Source organism: Scatophagus argus, chromosome 9 (assembly GCF_020382885.2).
Source record: "Scatophagus argus isolate fScaArg1 chromosome 9, fScaArg1.pri, whole genome shotgun sequence".
Classification (NCBI taxonomy): Eukaryota; Metazoa; Chordata; class Actinopteri; family Scatophagidae; genus Scatophagus; species Scatophagus argus.
In genome coordinates, this window is record NC_058501.1 from 13231915 (window position 1) to 13251308 (window position 19394).

The 19394-nt window shown below is 42.2% G+C and overlaps 1 protein-coding gene across 5 annotated transcripts in view; it reads right to left on the reverse strand.

The window, feature by feature from the left end:
• The window catches only part of fhod3b (formin homology 2 domain containing 3b), a 92733-nt gene that overhangs the window by 63618 nt on the left and 9721 nt on the right, over positions 1-19394 (reverse strand). For 4 of the 5 annotated variants that reach the window (XM_046398784.1, XM_046398783.1, XM_046398781.1 and 1 more), the window contains exons 1-3: positions 18536-18771; positions 11974-12080; positions 6172-6236 (exon numbers count right to left, since the gene is read on the reverse strand). In XM_046398784.1, coding sequence (XP_046254740.1) covers positions 6172-6236; positions 11974-12080; positions 18536-18700 — 337 coding nt within the window. In that variant the 5' untranslated portion in view covers positions 18701-18771. Of the gene's footprint in view, positions 1-6171; positions 6237-11973; positions 12081-18535; positions 18772-19394 lie in introns of those variants that run through there. The other variant, XM_046398785.1, reaches the window with a different exon arrangement.

Genomic DNA, 19394 nt, shown 5'->3' on the forward strand with positions numbered 1-19394 from the left:
AAATCAAGAACAAAAATAACCAAGGGCTATTTTGATTTCCAAGTTCAAATTTCTAAAATGTGATGATCTGCTGCTCTTCTTTGTTTCATGTGATACGATCTGAAAGTTTGTGGGCCGTGGACTGTGACAAAAGAAGCTATTTGAAGACAAATGCCAGCTGACAGGATTCGTGCATCCAATTTGGATGCCTCCTGGGTGCCTTCCTTTGGAGGTTTTGGAGCTTGGGAGGAGACTCCAGGGTAAACCCAGAGTTCACTGGACGGACTACTCTAAACTCTGGCCTGGGAATACCTCAGGATTCTGCAGGAGAGGCTGGAAAATGGATGGATGGCTGGAATACATTGCTAAGCCTGCTGCCATCACAAACCAACCCCAGATAAAGAGAAAACAAAATGGACAAATGCACATGACCCAATGCACAGATGGATGGACCTTGAGCTTTAGAAAATTGTGATGAGTGTTTTTCACTTTTTTGGTTCAATTAAACACAATGGCATTTAAACAATGCCATGTATGTTTTCTCAGTGTGCTCTTCCTCTCTCTGTTAAGGATACAGAGAGAGGGCAAACACCGGCTGTGCAGAGGCACCTCAAACCTCAGCTCTAAACCATCATCGACCCTTGTGTAAATACACAGTAAACAATTTTCTGCAGACATCAAATAAATGTTGGTTTGAGTGAAAACAAACTCAGATTCCTTCCAAAGTTTCCTTCCTGCGAGCGGTCAGCTGTTTAAAGTCTGCGGCTACTGAGGTTACACACCTGTCCACTTCTACAAGGACTCCTCCAGTCTCACAGCAGTGGTAAACCCCAGAGTGGCCTGCTTCACATGGCACCCCCTCTTAGCGGTCTGACTCATATGTCGTGCTGTGCCACTTTGGAAAACTATATTTTGTTATTGAGCTGTCTGTAAAATGTAAGTTATACCAATTTTGAACCAAACATCTGAATTTCTGGTTGGTTGTCAGAGGTGAGGGGAGAAGTATAGAAGGAGGAGAATCTCCTCATTTACTGTGCTGAAACTCAATCACGTATGGATGTAGGATCCTGAGTCATCTGCAGGACTACAGTTCTGTGTCCTGGTCAGGCTGCATGCTCACCCCTCTCCCTCTATCCAGTAAACAGGGGAAGGAAAAAAAATACTCCTCTCTGGGATGAAAACTCTCTTATTTGTTGGATGGGTGAGGAGCTGCACTGAGGGGCCTTACAACTGGAACCAGATGCCATCTTAATATGGTGCCTTTGCAGGAGTGTGTGCACGTGAACGCTTAAACAAATTAGCATTATAGCCGACTATAACCTTGTACAGTATGGGAAGCAAATTTACAAAAGCCACCAGCAATTAGCCCTAATCCTACAAAGAAATGGAAAATGTTGTGTTTTAGTTGCAAAGGACTAAGCGAGAGCAAACACTGCCCTGCGCTGTTGCATGTAAATGAAGCATTAACCTGTGCTATGCGGTTATCTCTCTGCATGATGCTGTTGGGCTCATGGCCAAACAAAGAGCATGTAAAAACTGAGTGAGAGAAAGTGAGAGGTGAGTGATATCATCAAGCCTTCCACTGGGTGAGCTCTCAGCTGTGATTTCAAAAGAAAGATTCACTCCACTCCATGTGTCTGTTGCCTCAGATTTCTCCTCTTTGGCAGGATGTTGTTTTGGTTGGCCTCCTGGGGTGACTATAAATCCTGGTCCCTAAGTCCTGAGTGACCACGCCGTTTGAGCTCCCTGTGTCTCTCCTGGGTGCCACGTGATGCTTTTAATTTGTCACAGGAACATGACTGGATATTTCATTTGATTGCTTTAATGTGTTGTCCTACAAATGCGCTACTGCACTGAGGTACCTCAGTATGGGACCTAATCCAAAAGGTGCATTGTAACAGAGCTATAATACAGATATTATTAACATGATAAGAATATCATACACATATGTATCCAAGGTTGTTTAACATTTCCTCTGACCCAATTTGACCTGATACTGATGATGAGCCATAACCGTGGCTATGATAAACTCTCCTGGCTCTTTACAAAATGATAACAGACATTTCAGGCTGATCTTCTTTTTACAAGGCAGGTTAACTACTGGAATTGTTTTTTTATGTGTGTTCCCAAACCTGCAGATGGCTTAGTGCAGATCTGGCAGAGTGTGTGGAAAAGACAGGCACTGTGGTTGGGAGCACCACCATAACCCGCAGGTGTTCTTATCATCTTATGTGGATGTGCTGACATCTCACATGCACGCACACACACACACAATAATACATTAATTAGATAAACAAACACTGAAAGGCCCACACTGAACAGTTTATGTTCCCATGCAGCTATGTTGTCAACTGCCAGGAAGTCATCCTCCACCATTTACTGCTCATCGTCTTCCATCTTAACAACCACAGAGTTTTCAGCTGTCAATCTGATGATCAAAACTACCAATTTGACAAAATTATAGCGTGAAAAAACAGACACACAAGTCAACGGCGGTCACAATGAATCATGCGCTGAGCCCGGATTATAAGAGGTTGTAAAATACAAGGCAGATAATCCCCTGAGAATGTGTCACCTCTGATTACAGCTGTCACTCCTCGGCTGGGATCAATGTGTTGACAGATTAACCTGCTCTTAAAGGGGAATACCATCACACTGCAAGTTTTAAATGTATGATTTTGACACTGTGAATAAGTTTGTACCTCACACTAATGCGTGATGTGCGACTGATGTACTGCTGTGTCCAAATAATTTGCAAGAGTTTGACTCTCTCTGACAGAGTTCAAAATGATTTTCTGCTGATTTGCTAGATTTACCACATCAAATGTTAGCCCAGCACTGCATAAATGTCATTAACTGACAGAGGAGCAGCTTCTGACCCTACATCTGTATGAAATCTAGAAAAGCTTGTTTGCAGTCCTTTCTTTGTACAAGCTGCTGATGATTGTGACATTTGTTAATTCCTAACTTGGTATCCCCATTTAAACATTCTGCGGCCCACACTAAAGTCTCACTTCCTGCCTTCAGTTTCTCCGCACCGTCACATCACAACAACTCAGGCAAGTCTCAGAAACAAAATGACACAGAAGAAAAGGACCTGCTGTACTTGTAGACAACACTAAAATAAGCATAAGACTGCTTTAATCAGGCCCTCACTACCACATCTAGTGCACCGACAACAATAACAGTCCAACAATTTAAACAGGCTGTGGCCAAATGCTAACACGCAGAGACGGACGAGTTGAGTTTATTTTCTAGAACCCAGGCTGTTGTGCTGGTCAAACAAATATACACACACATCAAACCATCATCACCACTACTTTTTATCGAATGACAAAAACACATCCATTCTAAAGTCCTTTGCTTAAGACGGGATTAGGAGTAACACTGTAGTATGAGGATACAGACAAATATCCAAGGAGGTTTATACCATCCTGATACACTGGTGCACATCTATTACAATACAATATCTATTATATCTATGTTATCCCATTTATCATCTCAGAGCACTGATTTCAGCTCCAGGAAGGACCATCTACTGGAAGCCACCCTGGACAAAAGTGTCATCTGAATGCCTTACATGTTACATGTGAATCATTAAGGCTTCATTTGTAGTAAAGGTTAGTGGTTATAAAACAGAGCAAGCTAATAAGGCTACACCCAACACACTAAGGGGAAAACCTTTGCGTGGTGCTTTTTAGGCATTTTAAGTACACAAGACTGTGTGATTACAACAAATCACTGTGTCAGAGGTGGACTGGTTAAAAGCAGTTTAATAAACTATTAGCGCTCTGTGTGAGCACTTTCCTTCCTCCAGTGACTCTGATGCATAGATTTCCGCCTGGTCCACGCAAAACCATATGTATGTGAAAGCTAATGACTATGATTAGGGAAGCCTGGATTTAGCCTTGCTGTGGTTCATGACACATGCACATACATGCACAAACTAAAAGCTAGCCCTGTGATGAGTAAACCCAAAAAACCAGATAACATAAACATGGAAAGTACTACTTAGTTAAAGCTTGAAATACAAGCAATGGGTTTCCCACTAAATAGTGCTAAACGACACAGCTTCCATACATGATTGTAACCAACTCATCAGTCATGTTAATGGCAGGGGCCTCTGGGATAAACAAAATAACTTTAGTGCGTGGGCTAATTTAGAGCGAGAGAATGCATTTAAAAAGATTTTATTTAAAGCAAAACAAATCACTTCCAAAGACCAGCATTTGACACAAGTACCCTCTGATCTAACGCTAACGCAAGAGTGGTGCTGTTAGTTTAAGCTTTCTGAAATTACACAAAAGGAGCATTTCTGAAGGATTTCCAGAGATTCAGAGAATCACAGTGTTAAACCCACTTTGATGCCTCAGTACATTTTGAGCTGACTGTTCTCCAAAAGGCAATTTGCACAGAGTGCAGCTTTAAGTCATTGCATAATATCCCTCATTATAGAAAAACAAAAGACTAAACAGTAAAATCCCTAACAATAAGGGGACGTCCTCTTTGACCATTTGGGTTTTATGAACTGACAGCAGGGAAATGCTCAATCCCTTAATACAGAGGTAGTGCACAGCCCAAAGAATACTGTGCCATTTGTCTCTGGAAGACCAACGAATTATCTCCAATGTGCGGCAGGAAAATCACCCAGTAATTCTGCTCTCGTGGGGCTACGAGGTAAGCTCTCTAGTCAGATAAAATTAGGCTCAAATGTCTGGATAAGTTACAGTAACACTGACCACCTAGCCTAGAGGAAATAAATCAGCTAGATGCACAAGCAGTCACTGAGGGAGACTAGAGAAGGGCAACAGGTGGCTGTCAACTTAGAGAAAAAGAGGGTCATCATCCACTTAGAGAAGAGCAGCAAGTCTGTCTGCCACTCCCCAGGCTCCACTAAGCTAATCCAAGCACCAGCAGGAGGAGAGAATAAGGTAAAGCCAGTTCAGAGAAGCAGTGTGTAGACAAGGCTCAACCAAATATTCACAAGAATAGCCATGTTCAGCATGTGGCCTATGGCATCAGACAAAGACTGGAAATGATTAGCAGGATCTCCCAACAATATTATCTACAATGAGAATTCAGCAACATTAGAAAAGCCTGCTTATTTAATACATGATAGGTTTACTAGATTAGTTACATAATTACAACGTCAAGGGCGCCAGAGAGAACCCTCTTAGTAATCAACATGTGTAAACTCATCAAGAACAAGCAACAGCTGTCTTTGTCATCACTCATGTGTTCTCACCAATAGTTTAATGAGCTGTCATGATGGAAGACTCTCAGTAAAAGAGTTCCCAAACCTTTACATTACACAGTATGCATCAGCAGGTAGAAAAAATAATTAGAGGTGACTATCAGAGTTAATTCTCGGATCACAGTGACTTCACTCATATGAAAATTGTCTGGGCTTTTGGTTTACTTCTACTGCATTAGAGGGGAAAAAAACGACCAAATTCTGACTATTTTACAGCCTAATAGCTTTTCCAGGCGCTGGGTTATTTTTACACTTGAGGCCTGTAGAGGAGGCACGGTGTGTCTTCGTGTGAGAATGTGTCCCGCGTTATGGCTGACAAGTCACTGGCAAATTACTTCACAAGGGCTTGCGCATTCATTTCATTGTACATGCATTAAACAAGGTAGAAAAACAATTAGCACCTATTTATCATTTATCATATATTACATATATATTACCAAAATCATTGTAGCTTAGGCAGTCAGCATCCTCAGCTTAATCAAATGCCAGCCTCTGATAAGCACATCATGGGTGTGTGTGTGTGTGTGTTTGCACGCATGCCACGTGCATGAGTGCGTGCATATGTTTTCACTCAGCTCTTTGTACTAGTTTCCTCACATTACTCAAAGTCACCAGGAGGCCCAATAAAACAAAGTGACAGAACACAGTAACTCCAAAAACATAAACTGTTCTCAGTCTCTGCTTCGTGCCAGTGCTCTGTTTTTCACACTGTTGTTGAAATGCTATTAATTCTCGCTCAAATTAAGATTCTAGGCTGTTTCCCAAAACTGCCACTGTGCAAAATCAACAAGGAGCCCAGTAAAATAATCCACTGGTAATAGAGCTAATTAAAGCTCATACCTTATTGCTGATAGGAAGACAAACTAACCATCATAAAGCGAGAGCGTGAAAGGTGACAAAAATGTACAGTTTAGATTGCAGTGCGGTTTATTACTCACCAATGCAGGCGTGAACTCTGACGGACAGCTGCGTTCGAAGAATAATGCTGTGTTTCTTGCCTCTCCTGTAAAGAAAAAAAAAGACAAATGAATGTTACTTGCACATTAAGCAATGCATGATTATTTAAATTTGTGTTTGCGTGCTTTTGTCTGTGTGTGGGTATGGAGGGGAGCAGGCAATTGTATCAAGATAAAGAAGCAGTATGTTGTGTGAATCTGTCAGGCCAGCAGCGGGGCAAGAGCTGACAGGAAAATATAGCTGAAGAGCTTCTGTGCAAAGCCGCAAAATGATCGTCAAACTAAATTCTTTTTCAACAACCGTTCAGTCTTATGCGAGAGCTTCAATATTCGAAGCTTGAACACAACAGGAAAAGGTCTCCAAGGGTAAAAAATGAAGAATGGGTGCAGCTCAGAGGTCAACTCCACCCCCTGCGTTAATGGAGATATGCCAAGACCCTATCACCATCCTGTCAACCGCTTACAATGTCTGAATGACGATCCAAAACAAAGAGGACAACAATGCATCCCAATTCTATTCAATCATGAATGCAAATGTGAGATCAGTGTAGTTTGTGGTCACACAAAGGATAATTTGGCTACTCAGAAGCCCACTCCTTAATTTGTGTAAAAAAGTTTGATGTAAGATTTACCTTTTCAAACAAAAAGGATGACATTATTCACTGTTTCACTTCTTCTAGTGTCAATGAATTAAAAGACACAAACCAACAAGTCGTTTCCCAGTATTTTCCAACTTTTTCTATTTTCCCAAACATTACTCACATTGATTTGTTGCATTGTCTCAATTAATCTGACAAAAAAAGCACATCTCATGTTTAAAATTTTGGTGTTGCAGGACATCCCGTTTGCCTCACAAATTGTGCTTTTAACCTCTTGACAAGCTAAAGAATCACATAAACAAACTCGGTAGACACAACTGTAGACAAGAGCACAGCAGGTAGAGTTGCTCAACAACCCCGACCCCCCCTCCTAATTCAGCTCTCTAACAAATGGGCTTTTATGCCGCATGCACAAAGGCTGCGAGATTGTTCAGAGTGGAGCAGTGCCAGCACCAGACTGTTGCTGTTAGTGACATTCATGTGGCAGCGGGTCTGACAGAGAGACAAAAAGTCCATCAGCACAGAATGCAGATCATACTGATGCTTCATCAGGCTGCACTGAAATGCACACAACCAGATTACATGGCAGAAGAAGTCTGCTTATGCTCACTGCTTATCAAATATAATATCCAGCAACAAGCAGAGGTGACACAGGAGCAACATCTGTCAACATGGACCCTAACTGGTGAGATAAGACACCAAACAGCAACTTAATCCTCTGTGATGCTGTTGAGGCAAACGGGTAACCAGAGCCGTTTTGTCACGAACGTCTGCTTTCTCTCTGCCTGGCTGCAACAGTATCCCTGTGCTTAACCACGACCTGAGGCTACACAGGCCAACGTGCTCATTATCAAATTAAACAAACGTGCATGGACTATAAGCGAGGACCCCCCCACCCTCACCAATTATACATGAAAACAGTACACTCCCACAGACAGTGCTGTAGGCCTGTGAAGGGCGAGGCCTAAAGTTACAGAAGTAATCATAACCGTCAAGACTGTCAGCCAAATAACAAATTGGCTTCATGTTGGGATATAATACCTACTGAATTCTCTGGTCCTCTTTTGGTCAAATGTTCTTCTGTGCCAGAATGTTCTGGTTTCCTCCAGTGGTGGTACTGTATAATCAACTTAAGCCAAGCTCCTATTAAATCTGATTTATCATGTGCAACATCATGCTGCTGAAATACCTTTGTTGCTACCATCTGAACAACCATGACTATTGCTAACAATCTCATAAAATGGATAAACTTGACCATTACCCAAAACAATTACTTCTTACTTGTGTTTTCCTTCTTAACCATTATCCAAGGCAAAATTAGATGGCTTTTTAAAAGATTAAATGGAAACATATGGCTGTTTTATTCATTCTGTGTAAAAGAAGCAGCGCACCATAAATCTTTTACTCAATAGCATAAATCTGATAATCACCATCACTTTGATTGTCAAATGATACAAAACGAAACGCAGCTGCACAAAAAACTATACCTGCCAATTAGATACCCCACATTATTTTCTTCTCTAATGCTCTCCATTCTCCCATCACTGCTTTGCTGTACAGCACCCTCATAAAGCTTGGTCTTAATCCTAATACTCAAGAGCAGCAGCGACTGGACCAGTGGACGCCTGCCAGCTCCACGCTCCCTGGGTTTATCTACGTGAGCATTACTGGCACTGTTTATAAAACAGCACAAAATGTGTACCCACAGAAAGCGAGCACACATACTTGGAATACAGTAAAGCCAGCGCTTCTCCTCGAAGACCAATTAATGCCAGACAAGAAGGCCCCACAGAGGTCTACTGACTAAGCATTTCTTGGTGAACACCCCTTGCTTGAGTGTCTACAGAGGGACCTGCAGTGACTGAGCAAGCATAACCACATACGCACTCTGAACAATCACCAAACTGTTCTATTCTGTTAATAATACCCAAAAACTGCTCTCCAAGCACACAGGAGACAACCAGCATTTTATTTCTCTCCTTGAAGTTTAAGCCGTACTCTGTTTGACAATTCCTCTGCTTCTTTTCAAATGTGTTTTTTCTCCACAAATGAAAATCTTGTGTGCTTGTGAGCGTCTACAAAACAATGTCCAAGCAGTTCTGAAAAAAATGAAAATAATGAAAGCGGAGCTGTCCTAAGAGAGATGAAAGGATATGATGAGAAGCTCTGAATAGCTGAGTCCGACAGAGCAAAAACAGTTGGATTTTGCAGGATTTTTAAAAAGCCGGTCGTCAAACACATCAAGACAACACTCAATAAAACCAAGAAAGGCATAGTCAGCGCAAACTTGTTGGCTTTCAGATGTGCTTTATGTGCACCCGGGCGCTGAAATGCTAAAAAGTGTCTTCTTCTTCTGTGTTCCAGCTCAGCAACACATTGCCGAATGAACAATAACAACCCTTCATGTTATCTTCTCAACACAAGCCAGGGAATATGTCGTTGATGACTTACAACTTTACTAATCATCTGCCGATCAATGTCACATCAAACAACATCAAGACCAACACACAACTCCACATGAGCTCAATACAGCATTTCATCAGATCCCGGTTCCTCTGAAAAGCTCAAACAGTCTCTCTTCAATCCATGTAACCCACAAAAATATTCAAAGACTGTAAATGTCTGTAAACACATGTCAGACCATCTGATCCTAACTACATCCAGCATACTCCATCTCAAATCAAAGCTACAAATGCAGGAAATTGTGTGCATGGGGCCAATCAATCTATCACAACTACAAACCTCAATGACACAATGACTACCAAAAACCCCCAAAACCGTGCAGTTATGTCTCAGCACATGTCTAGGCTATATGGTCAGTTTATAAGCTGAAGTGAGACCATGTTCAAGATGGGACAGGGGATTTATTAGTCACAATCTCCTATAGCTGAGCTTCAAACACTGTGTGGAAGTGATTATGGCCCTTAAGCTCCTATGACATGGATATCTCCTGGCTCTGCAGCGCTCTGTCAGAGGATCATACTTTAATCTGTTTGTAAAGACACTAGGTATGACACAGGCGCTTCAGGAATGTAACCTGCCATTAATATCAATTACAGATGGATTCAATGACCAATGATCAGGGGAGTTCAGGGACCCAGGCAGTGTAAGAATGTCCTGCTCTCCTTCCAAAGGTAGATGGTTGGGCTTAAAGCAAAAATGATGAAAGTGCAAATTTGCTTGTTAGTGACAGAAATACTCCCGAATTTTTCTGCAGGTTAAACGTTTTGGATTTGGTGACTACTGTTGACAGATCTTATGTTGTAAAATGAGGTTGAAAACAAAAATAAAATGGAACAAGTAAAGGTGAAATGCCTCATCAGACCTTTTATTAGCTTAATAATCATCAAATCAACAACGCTGAGCAGTGGGGGATGTAATCATGGGCACATCAGCACCATAAAAAGCCAGCAAGCAGAACTATCCTATTTTTACAAAATAATTGGCTCACCACTTTCACCCCCAGCCTCCTCAGACAACGTTGTGTGGGTTTAATGACACACATCCATACCAGCCTGTGCCAGCTGGCAGCACATGGGCCCTGGCAGACTCGGCCTTCGATGAGAGAAGCAGTGGACCACTTTAACCTCACAGCTCTCGCTAGCCTCCCATAGGCTCCGAACAATTTCAGATGGAACTGGGAAACGACAGCCCTCTCAACGTCCAATAGAAACACCAAGCCAGAGAGCAGCCTATGAATTCCAAGTTAGACAAATAAATCCATACATGTTTGTGGTCCAGCCGACCAGCAACTCTTGTGCCAACCTTTGGTTTGTGATCATTTAAAGTGGGCGGCACATGAATGATATATCAACATACTCTCCAGTACATGAAAAAACATATGGAGTCAATAAAGTAACTAGCCAAAGAAAGTGTATGACACAGATATGAAACTAGCACAATTTCAAACCTGTTCTTCATCCAGGTCTAGGAGTTATGTCAAGACAAAGCCTCGTTGACCTACATATTACAGGGAAACAATACAACTAAATTAGAAGTTGACTGCTGTACAGTCGTGGGTTTAAAATTGTAGTTTGGCCACTTCTAATGAGAGCACTGAGGTAACATTCAATATAGATGAGGGTGATTACTCATGAGACGTGTCTACACCTCATAAGTGGTTTAGATGACATCATTGCTGCCACTCTCAGCCAGGGAGGCCAGGTATTTTAGGAGACATGAATGGATGCATGCCATGGAAAGTCTGAGACATTTAGTCTGTAACTAAAAGGGTGCCAATACCACCGCAAAACTGATAAAACATATCAATGGCAACCTTTCATATTTGCAAAAAGTATACTTTAGCATCATGTTCCACTAATTTAACAGCTAACAAAATTACATATCCAGAGATTTTTGAGATATTTAGTGACTGATTCACAGAGGGATTAGTGTGGCTGATAATACCAATGTTCAATTTAAACTCCTTTTTCCGCTAGAATGTCAAAGTGCTGAAAGACTTCTGAAACTGAGAGTCCCTCAGGTGGGGTAAAGCCCTGTCCCCTCAGCTCCTCAACAGACCCAAACCACCTCCCGAGAGCAGCTTTTGGGGCCCAGAAAAGAGATTATTTCACTAATTCATACTGGAACGAAATGGGTTTCATTATGATTCAAATTACTATAATAGAATCAAATTAGGGAAGTAGGATATTAATATGTTTGCCCATGACCAAGGATTTAAATACCTTATCTTTCCCTCTTTATCTCGCCTTAATTTTTATGTTTCTCTGTCTTGAAAAACAGCAATCAAGCTCTACGTCTGACTGCTAAAGCAGAGCAATTCTTTCAGGCATGAAAGCCAGATTGTTTAAATCAAAAAGTTAGTTACTCTTGAATCATGCATTTTTATTTCTGCTCCATAACAGCCAATTTGAACACAACAATATGAACAACCTGGATAATCAAAGCTTGGCAAGTAAAGTACATTATCAACCTGCTAGGCGGTGTTTTCAATCTGAGCTGCTCTGGAACAAGTCCTGGCGGCACCTTTTGAAGTGCAAAGAATATATGACTAACTTTTTTATAGAGGTACCTCCATGTATTTTTGTACATGATTTTTAACCAGTGAAAAAAGGCAGATTGTTTTTCATTTCAGTGTTCTGTGTGTGCGGCTGTTTGCTTTTGAGGTTTGGTGATAGTGAAGGAAAAGCTAACAGAGAGACAGAGACAGTGATTGTTATCTTACCCTCCTTCCTCCTGAAATCCCTCCAGTTCATCTCTCTGCTCTGCCAGGGTGGACTCCAGGTCCAGGTAGCTTCCATTATGGGACAGCTGTAGGGCACAGTCATCAGGCTAAAGAGGAAAGAAGACACAGTCAAGCAATGATTTGTCTTCAATTCTCTTGACATCATGTCGTTTACACTTAATACATGTAAAGCATGCTGAACTTTAATTAAGTTAAAGAAGTGAAGCACTGCTCTGACAGATCAGCACTCACTCATTGCGCTGAACAAGGTGACAATGGGACCATGACCATGAATAATGTTTTCAAAGCTTTGACTCAGGCAACATGTGTAGGAGTTTAATTTTAAAGGGGAGAGACAACAGAGCTCCAACATTATGGGGGCAACATATCACCAGAGTAACTGCCAACTACTGTTTGCTCTAGTTATCCACGGCACTACCTATAGTTGCCGTTAGCTCGGTTAGCTCAGTTAGCCCTAAGGCGGACAGGATTGTTCCTGGGCTGCAACCTCGGATCACGGGGGAGTCCCTAGCTCAGCTGAACAGCCAGTGAACACAGATGGACACCAGACCGGGACCGGGCACACCCTCTGAGACCGACACAGGCCAGTTTGACGACAAGGGATGAAGTACAGAGGTGATTTACAGCAGGAAAACAAGGCCTGTGACTCCGGGAGGAGAAGACATACATGGCAGGCTACATGGAAGGCGGAGGGGACAGGAGATAGGTGAAGCAAGAGACTCTGAGATGTCTGATGAGAGGTGTCTGCATTTCACACAAAATACATAACAAGTTCATAACCACATGCATATTAATCACAATGTGGTAAGACTTTATTCTTTAAATCACAACTTGCAGCAACAACACTGCTGATGTTTGTTGTGTGACCATAACAAAACAATTTTGCTAAATGCGCAATGTATTTGAGGTTTATGTCTAGTCTGCAGTGGACCATAGAAAGTTATTTTATCAACTCCTGTCAGCGCTCCACAATGACAAGCAGAGCAAGGTTGGAGAGAAGTCATGCAGATTTGGCAGACTGGTGCCTCTTATCTCTCTGCTCTCCCTGTCCGATAAACTATCATCACACAAGATGATTTTGCAGAGGAGGTATGATTTGTCTGGTCTTGAATGGCTGTCATCAGCTGACTGTGGTCAAGGGGGATGAGGAATGAGAGTGTCTGTTCACTTGTCTGGGTGACCTCCAAATTGGAGATATTAACCTATTTATATTCAGAGCCCTGTCAGCTCCACGGGGCAGCGGCTCCAGCGGTGAAGCAGATGACAGGAAAACAAATACCATTAAAGGAGGGCAAACACATTACTTAGGTGGAGAGAGTGGCACTGCTCTGCTCCATCAACAGCCAGGGTGTTTAAAACAACAACATACTGTACAGTCTACAAATATACACGAATCAGCACATTCGTCTTCTCTTGTCAGCCAACCCCACACTGAGGGCTTCGTAAAGCAGAAAATCCTATGATACACTTGTAAAATGTACTAGTTACACATCCCAAATAAGCAGCCATTAAGAATTCTTTTCTCTTTAAAGAAGAGCAATGTATGTAAACATGTGTGTAACATCCAAAACCACGTGTTTTTTAAATCAGACCAGCTATTTCCAGTTCTGATGCAGTTCAATCCTCTCCCACATATGACAGTAACTTAATTGAATGTGAAGGAAAAAGGCTGGGAAAGACATTATGGATCTGATGGCTTTGATCTGTTAGGCCACTCTGTTTGTATTACTGCACTGCAGCACTCAAGGACTGTGTCATATTTGAGAACTGAAACAAAACATGTGGTTGGTTAGGATAACTCTCACTCCTTCTCCAGCTCTCTCTTTCTCTGACTCTGAGCCCTCTCGTTTGCTTTCTGTGCATGGTAAACCAAGGATTATCGGTAATATAATAGTTGTATAGATTATAAGGCTGAACTTTCTCATGTTAAGAGGACACAAGAGCCATAAACATACACCAAACACCCTATTGTTTCTAAGACGTTCATAAGTCTTAGTTAGACTGTCGATGTTCTTACAGTTAAGCAGACTAAGGGACATAAAGAAACAGAGAAGAAGACAAACAAAGCTATACTGTAGACACTACACAGGCAGGGGAGGGAAGAAAGCGCTTCTCCAGATTACAGGACAGATTCTGAACAGACAGGAAATCCAGGAATAAGGGCCAAAGTTAGGCTCACTATTTTTATGCCTATGGACTGACATGCCTTACAAATAATGGGTGTGACAGTAATATGAAATGTACCATGAAGGAGAAGACATGCGAAATCGTATACACTGACCAGTGACTGGGCCCTGCATAATATGTGACATACTGAACCAAACAAAACCAAACAAGAACTTGAATGTTTTTACCCATCAGGAGTCTCCTTAATGTCTAAATCACAAAATATCCACTGTGTCCCTTTAAGTCAAGAGTTGTTATCCTCAATGTCCTAAATGTTCATGGATTCACATGAATATTAATTCATTTTGCTAATGTTGACCTGTCTGCATTCAGTCATAGCTGTGATGCACTGCACCTGCCAGTGGTCTCTACTGATTTTAACCATCTGGAACCAGTTCTCCATCACATCTTATTCTAACTGTCCATTTGTTATTCTTTTATTTATTCTAAATAAAATGCTGTTGCTACTTCGACAAGCAGGAAATATGAATATAAAACATATATTAAGATAATGTGTTGCAAAAGTTTAAGGTGTCATGAACTGGATACGGTTGCTTGCCAAATTTATTAGCACAATTCACCACATTATTTTAGGATTTGTACTTTTTTCAATTACACTTACTACTGTTGAAGCTTTTGGATTGAACAGAAAGGAAAAAAAAGTTTCACTCTGTATCACAACCTGAAATAGACAAAACACTGGGCTGAATTTGCAGCAGTAACCAGTAATTAGCTAGCTGTGGGACAGAGAAATGCATTTCCCCACACAAGGTTTTGACTCACAGACCAAAAGTGAAATTGCAGAAAAGTCAAAGTGAACTGCTAAAGTCTGCCGTTAATCAGTCCCCATCCATGTATCTGCCCATCCATCCTACTTAACCAGTGTTACTCTGGTTTCTCATTATATAATCAACCTGGATTAATGTTTACAGGTCTTGCCATGTATAACCACGCCAGGCTGGTGCACTTAAATGGCCGTTAATCCGGAACAGCGCTACGAGATTATCAGCAGCAAAGGCTTCCTTGGATGCCCCCCACCCAGGACTTGAACCTACGGCGGCCCTGCGATGGCCAAGTCCAGAGAAAAACCACAAGTGCTCTGCTCACACACTGAGGTCTGGCCTCTCCCTTCAACCACCATACTGTGGTCCACTGACCAGGGAAGCAGTTAAGGCAGAAAGGCCTAAAAATAAACACCATGCAATTTCCAATTAAAAACTGCTATCTCACTCCAAATTTCATTGTGTTCCACAGGAGAAACACATCTGGAATGAGATAGCATATACTGTGTGCAAGTTGCACATTTGGAACTCAACTCAGCCTAATAATAACACCACTGTGTTAGTTTTGTGCAAATGCTAACCTTGTGTCAGCCGGTCTTACACATTTTCGTATGTAAACTGCACCATACTCCAAATCAAACAAGAGAAATTACAGTAAGACACTTGAAAAGCTTAAAGTTAGTTTGATAAAGCTGAGGATGGTATCTAAAAGTGGAAAGTGATTTAAAACACATTAAAACACACTTGAAGCATAAAACAGAAACCGCAGTAGTTATCTCAAATTTATGTCAAGCATGCAGAGGATGAGTCTGTCCATGGAAGGTGCATTCTTCTGAAAGGAGCCCTCTGCCGAGACAACCCTCCAAAATGCAGAGAAACCTCAACTCTGTGTAACAATGTGTAAAAGAATTCAAAGGAGCTTTGACAGGCTTGAAGGAGGAACCTGTACTTTACAGCATTTAACATAACTTCTCATTATGGGACTCTGTAATTTCTCAGGGAGAAAAAAAAAATGCAGGAAAACAACCGGCCCAAAAATCGAAATTGGTAAAGTGAGAGTCCATTCTCCAAGACTTAGCCACATTTTCCCTCTCTTGAGTTCTGCTTTTGCAATCTGATGCCAGGCCTCAAGGACACCGGGCCACAAACTACAAAACACTGACTGAGAAGAAAGAATGTGAAGGACTATTGATCTGTTGATTTGTGTTGCCATTACAAGCAGACCTGGAATAACTCCAGCAGGTTTTGAGCAGCATGTCCACTTTGTCATCTGACAAGGACAATCATGAAAATCAAGAGGTTGAGTCGGGTAAACTTTCCATCAACACTGCAGCAAAGATGAGATACTACAGCTATACATGATATGGATAAATGTTGGTGTCTTACACGCAGATGCTGCATTACAAAGACGTACAGCACACAATAACGTACAGCATTATGATACACGTTGGCGTGGCTATTTCCAACTTCAAAGTGTGTCTGCTGTCCTGACGAAGCTGTTGTTGCTGCACAACGAGCATTTATGGTTTGAATCCTCTTTGCTATAACATACAACCCTGGACATAATGGCTTTTTGGCTTTTGATGTTCAAACCTCACAAAACAGTTGCCAGGGTGCCCTCCTATTTACAGCACAATCAGACACAAACAACAACAACCACACGCGCACACACACACACACACACACACACACAGATCCTCCCTCTTGAGACTGTGGACTGAAACTGACAGGAACAGCCTAGAGACAGCATATGCAAGCTGTTCTGACTCCCTCGGCACCATGTGTTAGCAGCTTTCTATTTATACCAGACTGACCTGCACCGTAGAGACAGAGCTCAAAGACAACAGGTTCGTTGTCAAAGATATTTGTGGGGTCACGCCAAAGTCGCGTCTTCAAATTTTTGAGGGTATGAATCAGAGGACTCATTGCTCAAATGTGGTGAGACAGTCTTCTCATCCACCTGACTGTTACTTATTATGAAAAGCACAAGGGCTGCTCCTTCCACTTTACCACTGGCACTACCGTGTCTGTCTAGTTTGCGGTCCAGCCGGACTGCTGCTAAACTAAGACCAGTCGACAGCACAAAATACATCAGCTCATTGTTTGTGTTTTTAATTCCAACTGCTTCCCTCTCCATCCAATCCTGCTGGTCAGACTGAGTGGGCTACAAAACGAGAGCCAGGACTGTGGCGATCCACAGCATCCTGAGGCCTCCATGACTTATCTTACCAGCTCTACTCAAACAAGATGAAGAACCACTGATCTGACAGAATGAAGAAAGACCCTAATTAACTTTCTATTTACACGACTTCCCAACCAGACTGAGATAAATGCTCAATAAAAGACTCGACCTCGGACGCCATGGCCCCTGTGCTTTGTTTAAATTCAAAGGTCGGTCGATGAGGCCTTTTGAAAATGTGCTTGGATGCACATAGTCAGAGGGCAGAAACAGGCATTTCTCCAGAGATATAGCCTTCAAAGGCCTCTGAAAGGAAAAAGAAAACTGGAAAATGGGCTTCAGGTTTACATACTTTTCACTGGCGTTCTCTGGGAAACAAACAAGGCAATTACACCACACCAAATTATTTTGAGATGCTTACGACTGGCTGTGTAGTTGTGGATTTTGGGAAGGCCAACTTTTGCAACCATAACAATGTGCACTGTTTTACATCCTCAGAAAGTTACAAATAAACAAAGATCGACGTGACGCAGTCGACCAAACGCAACAATGAAGAGGAGCAGCAAAATGCACTCAGCAACTTTACAGATAACAGTACACTCTAAAAAATGGCTCAAGTTTCAAATTATAAAACGATTCTAAAAATGTGCTAGATGGAAGTTGGATTCGGAAGTGGGATTAAGATTAAATTGTTGCAAATTCAAATCCACAGATCTAGGACAGTCTGGGTGGGGAATTATCCTCTTCTACCCCTCAACAACTGACCAACTGGGCACCTGAACCCACCTACTCTGAGGCTGAAGTGGCAAATTGGTAACACAAGTGGTTTCCTACCTACATGGACTTTGAGCCTGCCCATTCATGCTACCACAAATGCCAAGTGCACTCCTTTACAGATTTATTTATTTTCAGCTCACTCATAGTTAAGATGGACTCAACTAAAAGTTGTCCTCTTTATTTATATTTCTCTTCCACAAAATAACTGGCACAAAGATCAAACCAAGTCTATAATGAAAAGTAAGAAATACAGGTTAAACTGAGGGGGATTACTATTGTGGCCGAGGTAAACATTAACACATGCCTGCCTTCCCTCACCCATATAAAGGGTGTCTGCTCCACTCAGGTATCACCTAAACCCACCAAATATTCCACTCAGTCATATTATTTGCCTGCTTGACTGACACTGTGCAAGCAATAACAGTCTGAATGCATGCTGATGCTCCATCAGCATCACGGATGAGCAAGCTGCTAGTCAGTGGCGCAGTCATTGGTCCATTAGGTTTGTTTGGTAGTAACCCCATCAATACGTTCAAGCTAATCATTAATTTAACACTTTGTCAGTGTTAATTTTTCACTGAGCTCATTTAAAGAAACATGAACAAAAACATATGAGATTACAAAGTGTAATGCATACCTTCTGTGGCGCTTTAAGCAGTCTGTGGACTCCAGCAATCTGATTGATCAGAGGAATATCCTCCCTGAAAGTGTACAGAGGTGGTCTGGTGGGCTCAGGGAAATTGGTGCTGTTGAATGGATCAGTATCATCTAAGAACTGTACCCTAAATACAAACGTAGCCATGATGTATCCATGCAAGGCGATTTTAGATACTGAAAACACGAGATGCAGCACCACAGCCTCTGACAGACAGGCAGATTCCCCCCCCACCCCCCCACCCCGGACGGCGAACTACCGGCAGGTCTTCTGCAGTCGCAAAATCCTGCACCCTCAGTTATCCTTGGACCTTCTCCATTCGCTTCACGCAGCGCAAAGGACGCAGGACAGTGTACACAACAGTCCACAAGTTAACGATCCAGGGCACCTCGTTTGGAGATGCGGTTAGTCAGAGCGGGGCGGCGGTATCCAAGGGCATTGCGGGCATTTCAGGTGCTGAGGCAAACTGCGGACGGGACTGCAACACTTGGCGCCTGGTCTATGAGAGCGATGGGAAGCGGCTCCCTCCTCAAGCATAAACTCTGCCAGGGGACGCAGCGGCCAAACCTCATCCACGCCGGCCGACACAGCTCAGATTACAGGCGCAATGGCGGCCTCCAGTGGTGAATGTGAGAAGTACACAAATCGATGCTCACGAACGCTGGTAGTGACTCAGTTATTCAACTCAAACACTCAAATAATGGATTTGAGTCTAGATGGTATAAAGACCCCATGTAGCCTTTATAAGCAGTATGTAAACAAATATTAACCGGTTAATAATTGTAATACAAGCATAATGGATTTGGATTTTTTGATAATAAAATTGCTGAGGTTTGATAGC